Source organism: Polypterus senegalus, chromosome 18, assembly GCF_016835505.1.
Source record: "Polypterus senegalus isolate Bchr_013 chromosome 18, ASM1683550v1, whole genome shotgun sequence".
In the NCBI taxonomy this organism is placed as follows: Eukaryota; Metazoa; Chordata; class Cladistia; order Polypteriformes; family Polypteridae; genus Polypterus; species Polypterus senegalus.
Genome location: NC_053171.1, coordinates 76,111,174 through 76,131,474, shown reverse-complemented (window position 1 = coordinate 76,131,474; position 20,301 = coordinate 76,111,174). Strand labels below are relative to the sequence as shown.

The 20,301-nt window shown below is 40.0% G+C and overlaps 1 protein-coding gene across 2 annotated transcripts in view; it reads right to left on the bottom strand.

Annotated features, from left to right (window-relative positions):
* The window catches only part of LOC120518384 (erythroid membrane-associated protein-like), a 39,326-nt gene extending 27,898 nt beyond the window's left edge, over window positions 1-11,428 (bottom strand). For both annotated transcript variants that reach the window (XM_039741169.1, XM_039741168.1), the window contains exons 1-3: window positions 11,238-11,428; window positions 6,100-6,238; window positions 5,533-5,880 (exon numbers count right to left, since the gene is read on the bottom strand). In XM_039741169.1, the coding sequence (XP_039597103.1) occupies window positions 5,533-5,880; window positions 6,100-6,172 (421 nt within the window). In that variant the 5' untranslated portion in view covers window positions 6,173-6,238; window positions 11,238-11,428. The remainder of the gene's footprint in view (window positions 1-5,532; window positions 5,881-6,099; window positions 6,239-11,237) is intronic.
* Window positions 11,429-20,301: the final 8,873 nt, after the last annotated feature.

Here is a 20,301-nt window from a genome sequence, read left to right as displayed (position 1 = left end):
AGTTGGCTAGAAGACCACATTGTATGGTTACAGACCTTGCAGGGGAATATAAAAGGCAATCTAGAGGAAAAGCGGTCCACCTAAGAGGCAACTCCAGCAACCCTTTGAGAAAGGAAAGAGAAATCTGGTAAAAATAGAAAAAGAGCTCTCTGACCTTTGGAGGACACTAAAGAGTCATATCTCATCGTTACTGAGCTCTCCCTACGTTAACTGCTGTATATGTTGCTGCTTCACTCGTGCGGCTGTCTCTCCATGAGGTTTTTAAGGATCTCACTGATGGTCTTCAATAATTATACTATTTTGGACACCATTATATTTTGGAAATCAGAGTTTATTTGACTTAGTTACAGATATCCTTTGTGTATATCTGGAATTGTGATGTCAAGCTTGATTCTGGCCATCCCCAGAATTGCATTAGCTAAAAAGAATGTCAAACATTCTCTTAAATTCCTTGGAAACCTGTCAGTAACTCTTACTGTGTTTTGTAATAAATTTCAAGGTAATTAGGTTTATTACCATGGTGTGATATGCTACACACAAGATGACAATTTTCAAAGTCAAAGAGCAATCATCTAAAACAGAGAAGTCGAGCTAATTCACATGCATACAGTCATCTCAACTAACCACTGTCCAGCCTCGTTCACTGCTACACTAAACCCCCCCACTCATGGCACGGTCTCTGCTGTCTACACAGATGCATTGACCATAAGGTGGAAGAAAGGGAGCCTGAGCCAGAGGGGACTGGGTGGTCTCTTGGTCTGCAATCCCTACAGATTTTTTTTTTTTTTCTCCAGCCTTCTGAAGTTTTTGTCTGTTTTTTCTGTCCACCCTGGCCATCGGACCTTACTTATTCTATGTTAATTAATGTTGACTTATGTTTATTTTTCATTGTGTCTCCTATTTTTCTATTCTTCATTTTGTAAAGCACTTTAAGCTACATTTTTTTTTTGTATGAAAATGTGCTATATAAATAAATGTTGTTGTTGAATGAAGACGTGGGAGACTTATCATTGACCAAAAGGGTGAGTGTATTGGACTGGCCATTCTGGTCATGGTAAAGTGTAATGGGAGTCTAGTTAGCAGTAAATATGCAGAAATCCAGTAAGCAGACTACTTTCTCCTCTTTGCCACCATAATATGACACAGAAATGTCTTATTATTTCCCAGGTGAAATTGCATGTGTTAAACACAAATATTCATTCTGGCACAGTGCTGTTTTAGATGCTGCAGAAGATGGGTGACAGTTTGTGTAACCCACAGCAAAATTCCACAATTTGTTTGTAGCAAGTGAAGATGTTTGCTAGTTAATAATTATTTGTTCATTTTGTCAAATAGACATTATTTAATCGAATGGGAACAAAGTATATTCAGAGAGTAATTTGTGACACCCAGGTGACACATAGCCAGAAGTTCATAATAAAGCTATAAGAAGGAAAGGCTTATTTTTGCATCCTATGAATAATTACAACTCAAATTTAGCTTCCCATCAACACAAACTCCAAATTAGAAACTTTGCTAAATGAAATCTGCCCAGTTTTCCTCACTTCCCACCTTTTTATATTCCAGAAGAAATATGTATCAGTCTTGAAGGTAGCATTTCTATAATAGATAAAAAATATTTTAAAGTCCCTTCCTTTTAAAGATCCCAGAGTACATTCTCTTGCTCAACATTTAAGAAAAGGTGTAGAAGGCAGCTGTGCACACAATTCAATCGAGCTCCATATGAGCAAAGCATTCAATTATTCAACAGAAAATCTTTTATTGAGCACATCTGTCTCGCTGGCAAGACACAAACTGTGAATGTTGCAATCGAGCTCCAGCCTCACTGGGTCACATGTTCTGGGCCTGCACCAAATTAACATCATTCTGGACCAAAATCTTTAAATGCCTTTCAGACAGCCTGGGTGTCACAATCCCTCCTAATCCACTAACAGCTGTGTTTGGTGGGCTCACAGATGGGCTTAAAGTGGAGAAGGACAAATAAACTGTGATTGCCTTTACTACACTATTGGCACGTAGGCTTATCCTGCTCAACTGGAAGAATCCTAACTCTCCTATTCTAAGTCAGTGGGTAACTGATGTTATTTACTGTTTGAAACTGGAAAAAAGCAAATTCTCACTTAGTGGATCTGTTCAAAATTTTTTAAAAACCTGGAAATAACATTTTAAAATAATCTATATATATAATTCACTAAGGCAAGACAACCATGAAAAGCACGCCGGAAGGGGCGTGGATTCACTAAGCCGCCGACAAGTGAGACACCTATGGCGCACGAAGGAAGGAGCCACGCTCACCAACTCCATTGGATACGGCGACAACTCGCAGGGCCACGCCCACCAAGTCGGACGCGAGGACACAGAAAAAGTGGCGTCATTTATATTCGTCTGTCGAGGAGGCCACATGCGGTGCAGGGCAGGTTAATGTCATGCACCTCCGAGCTACGCTGACTGTTCATAGAGGCGAGTTTCTCGCGGAGGTGAATCGCCATATGCAGCAGGTGAGGGGTATCTCATGGGATCTTTAAAACAATCCTTTACAACTGAGGTTAAAACACAATGAAGTAAGCAGTCTTTAAAAAACGATTTTTCGGTTACAACGCATGACCGCTTGCACCATGGCAAACTGTTTTACACACTACATACAGATTCGCATCCGCGACAAACATGCGTCTTCTTAGATGCTCCTGCAAGAACACGTTTTCCTACCCACCAACACTCCTTTTTCACCGGCCCGCGTCCCCTCGCTCTCTAGGCATTCACACTGCCTGCCCATGTGCCGGACGCAAAACTCACCGACCACCCAGTTAGCCTCTTTCGTCTTTGCTAGGAGTCCACATGCACGTCTAAGCCACGTTGACTTTTCATTATTCTTTTTGGTTTCGACACCATGAAAAACCATGCGAAAGGAACAACGAAGCCCCGCCCAGAAGTTCTACCCCTCCTCCCACGTGCTCAGGAACGCACCTCAGACCACTGCCCGCCAAATCAAACAGCTCATCAAACACATACTCACTCGCTTTGGTCTGTGCTCCGGTCCAAACTCAGCTGTGAGCCACGTTGACTATTCTTTTGCCCTCCATGGCTGCCGCTTCAAATGTATTTCATGGAAACAACAATTCTTTCAATGTTATGGAAATTCCTGCTTCAGGTAATTGTTTTTTCTGTCAGTCGGGTTTTTTTTGAAGAAATGTCATTGACGAAACTGTTGCTCTCAAACTTCGTGACATGGCTCTTAGCTTTGTTTGCCAACATTGGGATAACTTCGGTGACGTGGTGTCCATTGTTCTTAGTCACAGATGCATTGTTATACAGTCTGCTCAACAATACGCTGATTACATGAACACGTCCGGACTCTATGGTGCAGCGTGTCAAACGGTTTGCGAGGGGTATCCCATGGGATCCTTAAAACAATCCTTTACAACTGAGGTTAAAACACAATGAAGTGAGCAGTCTTTAAAACTGAGTTTTCGGTTACGACGCTCCACCACGTGCTCCATGGCAAACTGTTTTACACGCTACATACAGCAATTCGCATCCGCGACAAACATGCGTCTTCTTAGATGCTCCTGCACTTTGTTCACACCCCTCCCACCTCGCTACTACCGTGGTCAGGTGTCTTGGTGGATTATATATAGAAAGGCAGCCGAAACCGCACAGAGCAATGAAAAGTCTACAGTTCCATCTTTTCATTCACTTTCTGTTGTATCCTCAAACCCTCCCTTTTTAGACAACGGTGTCTTTCCAGAAGTGTTTAGCATTCAATAAATAATTATGCATGACATTGACCGTGTGTCTACCCGGCGTGGGTAAGCCGTTGAGCCCCATTGGGCTGTCAAACCGTGGAATTCCCACTAAGTGCAACTCATACGCTCCCCAGGGCCGATCCTGGCGACGGGCAAAACGTGCCCGCGACGTGGCGCCAAACTCCGTTGGGCGTTGGGGAGACGTGCAGCAGCCGGCGACGCTGCGACCGGCGGCTGTCCGCCTTTGAATTTTAAAGTCTGAGCGGCCGACGACTATAGCAGCGGCGGCGTTTGCAGTGAGCAAAGTTTGACAAAGTGGCGTGTATTGTAGTCGATGCGTTGATGCCTATTAGGGACTCCACATACATAGCGATTTGCTCGCGAGCGGTGCAAAAGCCTTTGATGGTCGCCGCTCATCGCACGCTCTGTCTGAACGGTTCCATTGCTTACCATGTGTTTACGCACGCTCTCTAAATGTGTGTAGTCCCTTAGTCAACGTTCAACTTGCATATTTCATAGTTGCGTCGCGCGATAGATTTCATGTGAGACGCGACGTTCCTCAACGGGATTGCGAGTCAAGAGAAGCGGCAAAAGACAGCGGAGCTGCGGCGATCTCTGAATTGACTGTCACTGTGTGCAGAGCTGCCTGTCGCTTAGAACGATTAAATAAACCGGCTTTCTAATCTAGGCTGGTTTGATTTGAAATTAATCGTTTGAAATTAAATTTTATTTATACATCCCGACTCTAACCCTAACACCGTCATAATCCTGTTTGAAGTAGTACATGTAATAGTAATATCCGTCATATCATAATAGAAAATAGGTACGTAGGGCGGCGAAACCACATTCGCACAAAGGCGGCCGTCTACCCCGGATCGGTCCTGACGCTCCCACTGGTTGCGTCGCGACAAACGTGCGTCTTCTTAGATGCTCCTGCACTTTCTACGCACCCCCCTCCCACCTCGCTACTACCGTGGTCAGGTGTCTTGGTGGATTACATATAGAAAAGCGGCCAAAACCGCACAGAGCAATGAAAAGTCCACGTCAGTCACATGTGCATCTGGACTGTGTAAAGACGACGACACAAGTGACAAGTTGGAGGTGGGCACGTGACCGGGCAGTACATACTGAATGAGAAATCAGCAGACTAGCATGACGGACGGAGCTGAATGGACGTCCTTCTCTCCTCCCGTTCCACTCTCCGTGCCGTGAACCCCCATCCCTCCGTCTGGCATCAGAAGGCGCGAGGACGATCCGCCGGTTTTCAGTCACGGACGATTGTGTGTTGGTTCGTTCCGTGCATTGTTACAATGTTGCTTTTCTTGCTGATTTATTACATTACCGGTGTTTCAAATGTTAATTTTCTCCCTGTGCTTAAAATTCAATAAAAAAACGGCCTGATTATGCGGCGTATGGTACGCCGCGGGTTGGCTAGTATTTTATATTGGAGAGAAGGACTCCTTTCCCTCTTTACTACTCTCAATAGTTTTACTCTAGCTGTTGGCCTTCTACTCTTTCTCATGGGTGGGGGTTTAATTGAAATGCGTTTTTTTTAAGTTTGACTTGATTGTATAGAATGCTACAAACCTTTCATACATTCAATAAAAGATTACAAAAAGCAAATGAAGATGTTTGCTAGGTAATAATCATTTGCTCATTTTGTCAAACAGAGATTATTTAATGGGACAGGAACAAAGTACATTTAGAGAGTAATTTGTGATGCCAATGTGGCACATAGCCAGAAATTCATGATAAAGTTATAAGGAAAAAAGGCTTTATGTGGACAGACCTAAAATGGTGACATCAATCTGAGTATCATCTGTCAGTTCAGGCGAGGCCACCAAGCACTTGTATGTGCCATTATCCGTAAGCCGTAGTCCTCGAAGTGTTAGTGACACGTTGCCCATCTTCAGCTCCTCAAGAAATAGTTCAGTCCTTCCTTTGAATGAATGCAACTGATTCACATTTTCAGTTTTCTGATGCTTGTATAAGTGCACTGGTGATGAATAATCGTCTTTGTACCAGCGCACTTCAAGTCCCTTGGCATTTATAGACGGAGAAAGGAAAGCAGGAAGAACCACATCTTCATCAATGTAAGCCACAACAAGTTTAGTTGGGCTCTGTACAACAAACTTTTCTAAAATAAAATATAAAAATATGAAATCAGTTCTTAAATAAAGGTTGTCAAAAAATAAAGTGAGAATATTTATAAATAGGGCACATTATTACAGGCATTCAATGTGACGTTCAGAATCTATGCAAATTTAAATTAAAAAAGCTAACAGCTACTACAAATCAAAACCAGTGGTTCCTTAGCCCAAACCTCACACCAGTACTGTTCAGACTGGCCACACACCTGCACTGAAGACATCAACATTGTCCAAAATCAACAACACAAGGCAGCTCCAGCTTGGGAAAGTCATCTTCATGAGTAGAGGTTCAAAAATCAAGCAAACAGCACCTGTATTTCGTGTTCTTTGCCCGGAACTCTAGGTCTGTAAAATCATGAAGAAAATATTGTAAGTGCTAAAAATGGAAATTTATAGTTTAGGGAACATTTGGGATATGTCAAATCATAACTTGTGTAAAGATATGCTATTCTACATTTCATAAACTGTAACTACACTTACACAGACTGCATTCAGCAGTGTTTTCTGCTTTGTTTACTACTCAAAAGTAAGAAATGAAAAGATTAACAATCCTAAAGTTCTATTAAAAAATTAAAAGCTAATTAGAAACCAGTTCTTTATTAATATCAATGACTTCATTCATTTCTTTAATAATAAACTATAGAAAAAACATTATTAATCAAATAGTTTCACTGTATGATAGAACAGATGGTTTAAGTCCTCCCCAACCAATGCCAAGGGCAAAATCTTGAAATCCTAGAAAGAGGCTGAAAGTTTTGCTCACTGTTAAACCACCCTAATCACGAATCTGAAAAAAATTGTTGGTTTGGGCCCTCAATTACTCTGAGATCAGTTTAGGTCAGGATGTTTGTTATGCTCGTGTACTGAGCTGATCCGGCTGTCTGATGACTTCCTTCTGGTAGCTCCCACATAAACTGACCAGAAACATTATCTTATTAAATAAAACATATGGAGCAGTTCTATGAGGACTATATGGAGTGGATTCAGAAAGTATTCAGACCCCTTTCTTGTTACACATTATGCAATGTTGCAGCCTTGGTCTTGAGGTAAAATGATTAAAAAAAATGTTTCCTCATTAAGCAACACTTAATACCCAAGAATGACAGAGTGAAAGCAGGAGTTAAAATGTTTTACAAATTTATTAAAAAGAAAACTGAAGTATCATATACACAGAAGTATTTGGACCCTTTGAAGTAGTGTGGCTGCACAAGTGCGAGAGACGAGGAGATAGTGTTTTGTGGTTGTAGTCCTGTATTTGGGATAGCAGACAAGTGAGTAAGCCACCTCACCTTGTAGACTGTCATGATTTGACTTTTGTTTTTTATTTTTTAAACATTTTCCTTGACCTCAAAAAAAAAAAATTGAAAACTGTTTCTGTGAGTTTTAGAGAACAAAAGAAATCATGTGGTATGGAATGTTTAGTTAAAATATAATCTTTTACAAATGATTACAGTATATACTTAAATTAAGTTGTAAGAACAAATTATTGAAACATAACATAAAGGACTGAAGGTAACTAAAGGGTTAACTAAACAAGGCTTAAAGCCTGAGCAAGTTGAGGTCTGCCTCATCTTAGAGGAATCAGCAGCTTGATTTTTCAAGGTTAGAATGCGGTTAATGAGTGAAAAACACCCCTCTAGAAAGTGAGGATCACTAGTGGGAAAGCCCAAAGACCTCTCCAATGAAGCAGTGGCAACATTAATAAAAGAATCAGCAGATCACCCCTATTAGCAAAGCAACATTCCGCTAAATGGGAGAGTCGCAAATACTGGGGGCAGTAGATGATTGGATGAAATAATAAAGCTATGCATACTGAGAGTCAGATGTTGTGATGTATTATATGAGGTAATGGTAGCAGAAAAGCAGAAAAACAAATGAATTGTATTTTTGAGGGCTCACTACATGGACCGAGATATTTGTGCATATCTATGTGCAAATTGTTCTGCATTCTCCGTAAATGACTTCTATGAAAATAGAGGAAAGCTTTTTTCACAACTGTGGCCAATTTCTTTCTTGATCTGATGAATTTTTAATATATATTAATTTAATATAATCTTGTGTTTGTTACAGGTAATTTCAGTTCATACAGATGAGATCTGGAGTGATCACATGTTCATCACTACATGGATATCAATGCTGCAGTGGCTGATTCTGGTGACATGGGGTCAGTAGTTGATGTCAAATGCTAATGCATTTGCTAAATAGTCAAATGCTAATGTCAATTTGAAAAATCCCTATCAAAAATGTTATCATTAATTATTTTTGTACAAAAAATCACCAATATACAAAATTAGCTATTTCCAAGTAATAATTTTACTCTCGAGTAAATTTTTTCATGGTTAGCGCTGAAGGTTGATACATCATATGCAAAGGGGCTCCTCCATTGCACTCCAACGTTCTTTCCTCTGGCTGTAGTACCACCCTGGCATTTAAATCGCAGTCCTAAATCTCCTCACAACTCCATGTTTAGTACAATTGGCTTACTATGGGGCGACTTTTTTACCCCATGTTGAGACTGCTTCTGGAAGAATCCCCAAAACAACCTCGGGTACTCCCCTAGAAACTCCCCAGACCCTCCTGCACAGTAAAAAAAGGCTCGGTATGCATGGTGGCACAAATGCCATTTGTACTTCAGACCAAAAAGCGGGATCCCTCATGTGCCATGTGAGGGCCTTCTGCTACGAAACATTGGTTTAGGAGAGCATTTGGCCCATCCCCACAGCCTTCCTATTAATCTAGTGCCCCCTGAGTAGCTACTTTCTTGGCACTTCATAGAACAGTTGCCTACTCATAGTTTGCGGTCTCCTCCATATTTCTGGTGCTGAAAAGCTGTCATTAACACTACCAAGCGTCCTCCTCATAAGAACAGACATGTTTCTCTCATCTGCTAGTTTCAACGTCTTCTATCCCTTACACTACCTGGCCAGTCCAACATCCTGTCACAAATACTGTCAACTTTTTGAAATTAATGTTTTGATAGTCCACTATTTTTGATTTTTTTTTGTGATCAGATATTTATCTTATAAATTAACGTCTACGCGTGGAAATGTTTATGTCTGTCTGTCTGGCTCGGAAGTGTGAGGCTACAGTATGAAGCTGAAAGAAAGCGACTCCGTTGCCAAAGTGAAACCGTCAATGAAATACAAACTTGCTTAGCCACTAACATGCAAGTGAGGCAAGCACATCGGCAAAACGAAACCTCCAAGGAGAGAGAAGCTCGTTTAGCCGCTGAAAGACAACGGAGGTGAGCATGTTGGCAAAACGAAACTGCTGAGAAGAGAGAACCTCGCTTAAAACTAAACCTCCGGGCTCAGAGGCATCACACAATGGAAACGTGTATTATGGTCAGGCGAATCAGTATTCCAGGTCTTTTTTGGCTGAAATACACCCCATGTTCTCTGGACCAAAGACAAAAAGAACCATCCATGCTGTTATCAACAACAAGTCCAAAAGCCAGGGTCTGCCATGGTACAGAACTGAGTTAGTGCCCTTGGCAAAGGTAATTCATACTTCTATGATGGCCGCATTAATGCAGAAAAGTACATTAATATTTTAGAGCAACATTTGCTGCCTTCATCTTTTCCAGGGATGTCCATTCATTTTTCCACAAGACAATGCAAAACCACATTCTACACACGTTACAAAGGCATGACTGTGAAAGAAAAGGGAGCGGGTACTGGACTGGCCTACCTGCAGTTCTTACCTGTCACCAGTAGAGAATGTGTGGAAAATTTTGAAACAAAAATGCGACATCAACCCAATACTGTTGCCCACCTTAAGACGTGTGCAGGAAGAGTTGGGCAAAATAACACTTGAAATGCTTCATAACTTGGTATCCTTAGTGCCAAAATGTATTTTAAAGTGTTGTAAGAAAGAATAGCAACATTACTAAGTGGTGAGTGGTTCATCATTCCTTTTTTTTAATGGAATTTGTTGCAGACCTGAAATGCACGAATGGATGTATATTATGAAATAAAGTTGACAAGACAAAACATTGACATCTCTTGGATTCGTAAAGTGAAATAAAAGTCAAAGTAAATTTAAGAATCACTGCATTTTTTTTTTTAATTTGCACTTTCCATTCCGTCCCAACTTTTTCTGATTTAGGGTGCTTTATGCTTGCAAGATGCTTACAAGTTTTTATTATGCTCAGGTATATCTAAACGTCAGTCTCCCGTTGCTCATATATCACAGTTTTCTGGTAGCTCTTCTTTGCAGTTGCCTCAGTCATCAGAGCACTAATGTCTGCTTCATAATGTGGAGACCACTTGACAGCGTAATTTCCCTTAAGCCGTTGTAGGACCCAGCATCATATGCTGTACTGTAAGCGTTTTGTGTCTTATGTGTTTGTAATGAATTATTTCACCAGAACACGAGTATTTTACTTTTCATAGAGTAAGTCATACTTTACATGCTGTAGGCCTCCATTGGGAAGTCACACTTAGTATTTTTAACTCACATGTGTATATATGCATTAGAGATATTTATGTTATCCCCTATTTGTTACACTTCTGTTTATTTTGTTTAACTAATTTTATTGCTACTTCATCTACTGTAACACCACCAACAAAGCTGCCCTGAAACCACAGTGGCCCCCGTGTGCAAAGTTACTTTAAATATACTAAATCAAGTTTGGTCACCATTGTTTTGACACAAAAACAGTTTAAAGTGCTCTGAAAAATATGAAATAACTCCACGTCACTGTCACCTACTGCATGTCGCGGAGATCACTTAATTCACCTCTCAAATTTGGTTCAGAAGATTACATTCTGCCTCTACTGCACTCTTCTGTCATTTTGTGGCGCAATCAATATTCACCCTATTTAGTTTAGTTAGTAATTAAAGGCTCTGCAAATATGTTTGCATTTGTACATTTATACATTTACATTTATACTGTAAAAGATTAATGACAAAACTAACTTCTGTTCAGAATGTCTGTCTCTATTAATAAACGTTAGAATTATCCTTCAGCAAAACGGAACCTAATGAGATAGCAGTAAGGCAAGGAAAGAACAACTGTGTTTCCTGTTCAGTTAGCCGATCAGAAGGAGTTTAAGACAAACTGCTTCAACTCCGAGCTTTCAGTTCAGGTCAATATTGAACATTTTTAGCATTATAATAAATGATTTATGCAGTGGTGCTGCTGGATTCAAAACAGTTAAGATGATCCAATAAGTGCAAATTCTTGGCCTTGATAGGAATACTTAAAACCCATGTGTCCATTGCTATAAATTTAAGCTATTAATTTTATGATTTGATTTCAGCATCACGCAGCACTGTGCTGCACAAACAGACAGCTTGTTTGCAGTTAGAAAATGCGTAATATAATCCCAGAGGGACTTACCTCTGTTTGCCTTTACATCCGTGGTTTCCATGTTATTCACTGATCACATTTTAATTTCCCAGTACCTCTGAACGTAGATATTGAATATGCTGTTAGACGATGCTGTTAATATCAACATTTTCCTTAGAATATTTCCGCTCACAGAAGCTTCTTCTTTATGGCTGCTCACTTGCGTTCAGTTTCACTTTCAGACTGCATCAGATTACAGGAAGTCAGTATAAGCATCTGTTGACTTGAAGAAAATAAGACTTGGCAGAGTCTTCTTCGTGACGTCGTCTTCCTGACTTACAAAGGCACGCCAAAGTGAGGATTGTTTCCTTGTTTTCACGGCCAGGAGTCAACAGTGGCACACTTGCAGATGTATTTTAGGCGCAGATATTCTTCTGTTGTATTCCTAATGTTCTCATCATTTGCATAAGCGTGACATTGATTAATAAGTTGAGGGCAATTTAAAGTACCTCACAAGGAATCTGTTCTCTTCTTTTTATTACTAATAGAACATTTACCAATGATGCAATGTACCGTCAGCTTGTCTGGAGGTCTTCTGGCTGGGATAGACTCTGGGCCCGTGACACCCTGACTTGGATTAAGTGGGTCTGGGAATGGTAGATTTGGTGCTCCTCATATACGAGGGTGTGAGGGTTTAAATTTCCCTTATAGATTCATAAAATATCAAGTATGTTGTGGTTGCTAAAATACAAAAGGAGCCGCATGCCTGTAGGCCTTAAACATATAAGTAAGTGTAGATACTGTAGGCAGTGCTTCATTTGTTCACGGTTTTATTTCTGGTTGTTCTGCACTGACCTCTGTCCCAGAGTGCTTTGTAATTACAGACGTCCAATAGTATTGTGTGCTGCCCTTTTAAACACCTTGAGCTCTCAACTGTGATGAATGACTCACTCAGGGTCGCACCGCGAGTCACACTGAGAAACGCTGTGGTCGAATCTTAAATGCAGCACACTTACCTTAGTGACCCCACAGAGACACTCTCAGTGGGTAAAACCCCCCTTGCCAGACTGTTTATTTGGATCTTGACCTTCCTGAATCCTTGCCAGATTCCTTCTGTTCTTGCTTGTCCCCACATTTCTCAGTGCTGGCACAGCTCCTGGTTTTGTGTCACGCCTTCCATTCACTTGCATTGCTTCTCCCACATACTGTCTTACTCCTGTCTCGACTGCACGTGGTTCCTTTGGCTCCTTGTTTGTCAGCCTGCACGTGTTACCTGAATGGTTTCTATTCGGGACTAAGTGAGCAGATTTTGTATAATTCAACCTGTGTAGTCAGGTCTGGACATTGCAGTATTCTAGACTCATAATGTCAGTCCATTTAAGACTTTGAAACAAAGAAAACGGCTCTTACTTTCTTGGTTACGCTCTTTCTTATAAACCCCCAAGAGCAATCTTAAATCAGAGATCATTTCCTTTCATTTAAACAGGACGTCACAGTCAAATTCAAACAAGCAGGCAGACCACCTTGACCGCCTCGCAATGCTGCCCGGTTTTTCCATTCAGCTGATCTGCTCTCTAGACCTGCTGTTCCCCAAATGGAGACCCAACCAACTTCTTTCTTTATTTGGACTCCTAGCCTCATTAAGTGAGATGTTATTTCCCGTTTTCTATGTTTTGGGGTCAATGTAAAAATGACAAAACTAAGATTGGTACATTTTTTATTAAAATGTACTATTCAGTTACAAGGGGATAATGTAGTGTTTTTTTAACAATATTTTCATCCCAATTTTCATTCTACTTTTCCAGGATTTCTGGTTGTTTAGTCCATTATTTACTAACTAGGTGGGTCAAGCACCCCTGGCGCCTTTGGTGCCCAGCCCCCAGTTGCGGCCCGAATATTAATAAAATCTGTAAATGTACAAAAGAAAAATGATCATTTATTGGAGTCAAAATTGCAAAAATCTATAAATATGTAAAAGAAAAATTAATTATTTTACGGAGTAAAAATCATGAAATGAGAATAAAATATTTACTCTGTTACCAATTTGGAGTATTCCCATTAAACTGAGGTCCACTATGCTCGATGAGCATTTATAAGACTAAATAAACGATCCATTCATTTTAACTGACGTTCTTATAGATAAAAAAAACTTTAAAAAAAAATGGCTCATTTAAATAACAGGATAAACCATGTGAAAACTAAAGTTTCACTAAACAAAAGAAATGTAAAGGTACAGTATGCAATGGGTCATCGTAACTCGACCTTCAGCTAACTAAATCACGTAAATACAAACATTGTTGTTAAGAATAGATCACATGCAGAGCAGTTTAGAGATATTGAAAACTGGAATTCAAAAGAATTAAAAAAAAAAATGTAGGCGTGAAACACATGCAGAGCAAGATACAGAATACGAAAGCACAAAAAAATGACAGTAAACATCGCATTAGCCCAAAAAAAGAGAAATTATTACTCGGAGAAATAACTAAAAGGTGAATAGAGATCGAATATAATGTAAATATTTAAAGTTATTTGAAGTTTAAGTCAAGAGAATTTCAAAAACGTGGTTTACCTCACATGCATTTATTGGTTACTTTGCAAAAAAAAAGTATTAACTGCTGATGATGAAGATCGTTTTGTCTGTGCTGAAATTCCAAACAGAGAAACCTGTCCTGAATTATGGTACAAAGTCGTTAAACACAAGTCTCACGGAGTTCATTTAAAAGATTCAGAACGTTGGGACTTGAAAGATTCCAAATATCGTTTTTACAGAAGTTCTGAAATAAATTCAAAGAAAAAAAAAATCTTAAAGTGTGTATCTGGAAATACAAAAACGGTTGTTGGAGAGCGAAGTGAGCAGGGGGTGAAGCCCCCTAGTCTGACAAAAAAACCTCCTTTTATGCTTTTCATCTTGCCTTACTTATTTGAATACTTACCCACCCTCAATAGCTGAATGTCTTATTTTACCTAAAGTTTGGAAAAAATCAAGTTTTCTATACAAGGAAGGTTTTTTTAAGAATCTGCCCAGAGTTTATTAATGCTGACATAATTTTGATTTTTTTTTCTCACAACATCTGCCATTTTGCACTTTTAGCACAGCAAGACGAGTCCTTTAGGATAAAGCTAACCAAGCCACACTCATAGCAGTGAGGATCACTGGAACTTTTGTTATCAAAACGCTTTGCTTTGTGTCTGCGTTGTCCTCTCCATTTTTTCACTTGCTTTGATTCTACTGCTTTTACGCATTTTGAATCCATTTAGAGTGCTCACTTTTGCCTCACAGATGGCAACTCCAATCTGCATAGTATTTAAGAGGGCTTTGTCTTGGCTTTCAGGCTGTCTCAAGAAGCTGTCCTTCATACAGTATCTGGAAGTCGCACAGACTGTAGCCCCCGCTCTCAAAATCTGTTAAATATACAGTATGTTACCAGCCACAGGCCTAGGGGAACCAGGGTCAGGTACAAGCCACTGTTGCTACAGGATGTGGGCACAGCGGTAAGGTGCCAAAAGCAGAAAAGAAGCAGGCAGCAGTTAGGAATCTCTGACCTTTATTTAGATTTGCCCAGAGGTATACAGTCTCTGCCTAGGTCAACATGATGATCAGTTGGTACATAACAATTTCCTTTGCTTAACAATAGTGTGTACACATTTTCATTGGTTAAACAATAGTACTGTAGTAAAGTACATATAGGTTGTACGAAAGGAACAAAACAAAGAAAAAGGTTTGGTGAAGCCAACCCGTATACGTGAAGATTCAGGCAATCAAATGAACACCTCCAAGAGTAATCTCTACAGACTGAGTCCATAACAGAACTGAATAGTAAGTGCAGTAGGTGGGCTCTTATAAAGGGATGGCAGGAAGGACGTGCTTTTAGGGTAGGAAACAGAAGTGAGGTCATCTCTGGGGGCTGGAAGTGAGGTTAATACAGGAGGCTGGAGTGACGGTATCAGGAGGACTTTTCTTTTGAGGATCTGTACAGGAAGAAGAAGAGGCATTAGTGCTTCTTGTCAATCCCTGTTCCAGCTTATCATTCTCTTTAAGCTCACTGATTGCCTCCCATGTGCCCGCGTGTGACATGGTATACCACGGTAATGCCGATTAGACACCAAGGAACACATTCATTTTCAAACGTTTTCTAAGGAAGCAGGCAGTCTTGTGATCACAGTGCTGCATGTTGATGAGGTGCCAATCAAAGCAGTTTGATCTTCAAAGCTGGTGATTCTTTTGCGAGACACATAAATATCTGCGTCCTGTAGACGGCCATCAACAATAACCTGCCACGGAATTATTCAGGATATTCACATCTTCTATTTACATTTTTTTTTGCCTAAGAGCAACACACAGAAAATGTCTTTTTTGTTAAAACACCAATTTCTAGCCCATTACATATACAAGTAGTACCGGCTACTGAAGCACCCTACTGGTTGGTACCTTTGGCAGCAAGCCGAGAGCGTTGTCTGAAATACCAGCAGAATTAGGACGCAGCACATACCCTGCCTTTCAGATGTCCGAGTTGAGGAGAAATTTCTAAATCCACTGGGCTTCTGTATTGAAGTAATGAATTGTGTTCTCCGCTGTTCATCAGGGAACTCATCCCCACCTACTGAACATTTTCAAATCACATTAAAAGTAAATTTCAGTTTACTGGGTCACCCCAGGAATCTTCACACATGGATACAGTGAAACAAGGACCAATTTGGTATACAGTACCGAGTTATTGATAAGTTGTGGACCGATGTCGGGCTGATACTTTTTATGGCTGCAGATTCTTTTCTTTTCCCATTCACAAGATGGAGAGAGCTATGAGACAAATCAAGTGTGTGCTTGCTTTAACTTGCGTGATTTACAGCACAGCCTCAACAATCACCTTAGCGGATAAGACTGTTCATAGCAATAGCATGCAGAATAGATACTTTTTCTGGAAATAAAAAAGAATGATTTTTTTGATGTACAGGAGGCCTACTTGTGTCTTAGATTCGAGCTTCACTGCTGATCATCGCTGCTGGGGTTATAATTAAAGGAGGCTACAATATCGGTGACAGAGAAAACAATTTATACTTGGACAATCAGGCAACCTAAAATTGAATAATATTTGTTCATGCTGTTTTTTTGTTTGTTGATAATGTTGCGATGGAAGACTTTGACATCCCAAGATGCTCTGCATTTAAAACTCGACTTTTAATTAGAATTTTTTTGAAGTTCAGCTTTAAACAGTTTATTGAGTTTAATTGTGTTTGGTAACTTTTGGTACTGAGAGTGCTCTATCGAAGCCGGGGTGCTGAGTTTGCCTGCCACCACTAAGCGATGCCGCCTGGTGCATCGAGACTAAGGGGTTGTCAGCCTTACGTGTACACACAACGCTACCAGTATAATGTGTTTTTCTTGATAACTGAGTGTGTCTCTTTGTCACAATATTATAATTTGTATACAAGAGGTATGTTGTTACATATTGTATAGCCCCTGAAGCAATTAAACTATATTACATTTTTCACATCAAAATATTGAAATATTTTTAAAGCAGCCAATTTGATCCTGCATGCAGTTACTTTGCTCTACAAATAAACACGCTTTTAGTGACCTGAGCACACACGTCTTTACAATAAGAAAATACAACGTAAATAAAAATAACACAGAGATAAGATGCACTTGATCTAAACGGCTAAAAAAGTGGAGTATGCAAGCCATGAGGTGCAAGGTTAAAATAAATCCGAGTGCCTCCTGACTCATATCTATGGCATACGTTATGTGAGACACCAGTACTGTAGATTAAAACATGAGCAACGTGCATTTGGGTGCCGCTTGAATATGTCGTAGCTGCTCCTGTGCCTGGCTTGGGAAGTTTTGCTCTGCCGTCACTTCAGGCCTCATCGGCACACAAGGGGACGTTCAGATAGTAAGAGTGTTCTAATTGTTACACCCTCAGACTGCTAAAGTGAACGTCACGTGAAGTCACCTCACCTGTCACTACGATGCAGCTGCGCTGTCCTGTCATTGCACCCTCGTTATCCAATTCAGTTTGGGGTGCCATCAACACCCTTTTCTTGAACTCCTGTATAATAATGTAGCCTGCACTGAAGCCTCCAATTTTAAGAGCTGACACCTCTAATCCTACTTGGGCTCCCTCTGATCATTTCAGTGCCCTCTCACCACTGATGGGCCAGGCAAACCAGCGCCAGCCATCCATAATTATGTACATTGTACCTCCTGTTAGACTGGATGGCTGCTTATCCACTGACAAGAGATGTCCATTACCCTAGTGTTACCATTTTTACCCCTGGATTAATACTCTACAAACATACGTCAAACCGCCCCTCTGCCGCTGCTCCTTCTGTTTTCAGCTTTGCCTAAATGTGTTGCTATGCCATAACTTTTTTGCCTTTTGTTTTTCCTTTGGCTTCCAACCTGCCACTTTTCTCCAGGCTTTAAATTCTGTTGCATTTTATTATAAGTGTATAGCGTATTTTTGCACTCTATGCGCTCTATAGGACTATTTCATTTATGGACTGGGTGGTCCCGTGCCCTGGAACCCCTGCAGATTTTTTTTTTTTCTCCATCCATTTTTTTTTCTGTTTTTTCTGTCCACCCTGGCCATCGGACTTTACTCCTTTTCTATGTTAACTAATGTTGTCTTATTTTAATTTCTTATTTTGTCTTTTATTTTTCTTCATTATGTAAAGCACTTTGAGCTACGTTTTGTATGAAAATGTGCTATATAAATAAATGTTGTTGTTGTTCTACTAGCTGCATAATTTGTCAGCTCCCGTTGTGTTCTTAGGGCAAGTGTGTAGGAGTTAAAGGATCACCCATCCCAGGAGTGTTTTTGTTTTTTGTCAGCTTCACCCTGCATTGCAATACTTTTTCCATCCACAAGATGGTGTGCTATGCTGTCAGATAAGTCCTGTGTGTGCTCATTTTTCTCTCCATCACCTAAACTGCTGTTGCACAGGGCTTTTTAGTCTCCAGATTTTTAATATTAACTGATATTTGTAGCATTACACCATCCATCTATCCAGTACAAAATCTGTATAACTATGTTAGGGTCATGGGGGCCTATACTGGCATCACTGGGAGCAAAACAAAAAAAAACAAACAAACCCTGCAGTGCCAGGCCATGACAGGACACACCGCCACATTTACTTACATTGTTCAAATTCAAATTTATTATTATTCATGCAGTACAGAAGAACTAAGAATTGCTATTTAATACTTCCAGCATCTAGAAATTTGGCAGTTGATATCTGTGATGGCTCATTCATTTTTGTCTGCTTAGTGGGAACCAGCTCAGGTAATACAGTCATAAAGTGCAAATGAATGCCATCAAAATGTACTCAACTCTTGCCATCTTTTTTTACACAACTTCTACTGATGTGTCATTTGTAAAGGTATTGTTCGTGTCCACCCCGACAGCAGCAGTGCACATGAAGCTCAGAGGCAGGCCATTCAGAAGGCCACACTTCAACAGGCCAAACTACTTTGAAACTTTCATGGTGCTTTTGTAAAATCTGTTAGAATAATCAAACATTATGATTGGCTTAGAGGATAAAAGGGTGACTTGTGCCATTGTTAGGATTAGTTTTAGTCAGTTACCAGGGTAAGGTCACAGTCTAACAAACAAGAGCATTCTTTTCCAAAAAGAGAAGGAAATCACTGTGAATGTAGTGTGTCAGCATAAGCTACAGCAAGAGCTCAGTCTCGTCCACTTTGTCTTCATCCTGTCACAAGCAATGTGTTTCAAAAAGTTAAGTTCCTCTCTGTTTCTCAATACAATTCTGTGATGTCAACACCATGAAAGCTGAATGGGGACGCTTGTCAAGAGCACACAGCTCTACACGATATTTAATCATTTTATTATTTAAACTAAAATCAATGTCATGAATATCCTTCGCAGTATGGTGGTATTTAAATAATAAATTATGTTCAGAAATACCTGAATGTGCCTGAACAAAAGTATGGCAATGACTACAATTTAAATATCAAAAGTAATTTAAGCTCCATTCAGAAACAGAGAAAAAAAAAATGATTTAATTTCAATGTAAATGATTTCAAAAGGAAGGAAATATGCCTCTTACAGGGAAGTGAATGAGAACGTCACTTTTTGTCATTTGTCTACTTTAAATTAATCTCCACCTTCAAAGTAGGCGATGATTGGTTTGAATACCTGGGTTAAATTTCGAAAATAAAAGAGCACTAATACACTTTTAAGTGCAGAAATTAATTTATTACAAATATAGAAAAAAAATCAAAAGTCCAAAATGCCCAAGTCCGAAATTCTGCTTTTCCACTGGGACAGTTAAATCCTGCACCAACAAACCGTTGACTGATGTGCACCAACTGGCACGTGCCATGTGGTTTCCTGGCATGTGAGTGGGCCAGAGGAACGCTGCACAACACATCACTCTGGAAAATGCAGCTGATTGCTTGAACCGAAATGATATTGCAGAGACTGTGGTGGGTTGGCACCCTGCCCAGGATTGGTTCCTGCCTTGTGCCCTGTGTTGGCTGGGATTGGCTCCAGCAGACCCCCGTGACCCTGTATTCGGATTCAGCGGGTTAGGAAATGGATGGATGGATATTGCAGAGACACGTGAACCACGGAATGACAAAACGTATTGTAAAATAAATAAATAAATATTCAATTAAACAAATTTAAAATCCAGTAAGTAATAATGAATCAGAATGGTAGTCAAATATAAGAAAACAGAGAGAAAGCCCTAAAGTGTATATTCAAAAACAGAATCCTAAAGTCAGCAGAAGGTAATGAAGATATTTAAAAGGTCACAAAACTTCAAAAATAATCCCCAAAGGTCAAAAAAAGCCCACAAATTTATAAAAAACAGAAAGTGGGATACAATAAACGATGAGAGTTCTAGGACATTCTGTCTACAAATGCAATAAAGCAAATTCTCCAGCATAGCCACTACCCACCTTCTCCTTTTAATTTCTCCTCTATCATGTGATTACTGCATAACAAGTGTTGCTATGCAACAGCCTGTGATGGGAAGGACATGGGGAAAAAGCTGATAAAAGGATGAACTAGGGGAGGAGCCAGTCCTAGCCCCGCCCCACAGTAGACATTTCCTTATGCACAAAGTGGATTCACATTTACAGAAACATGCA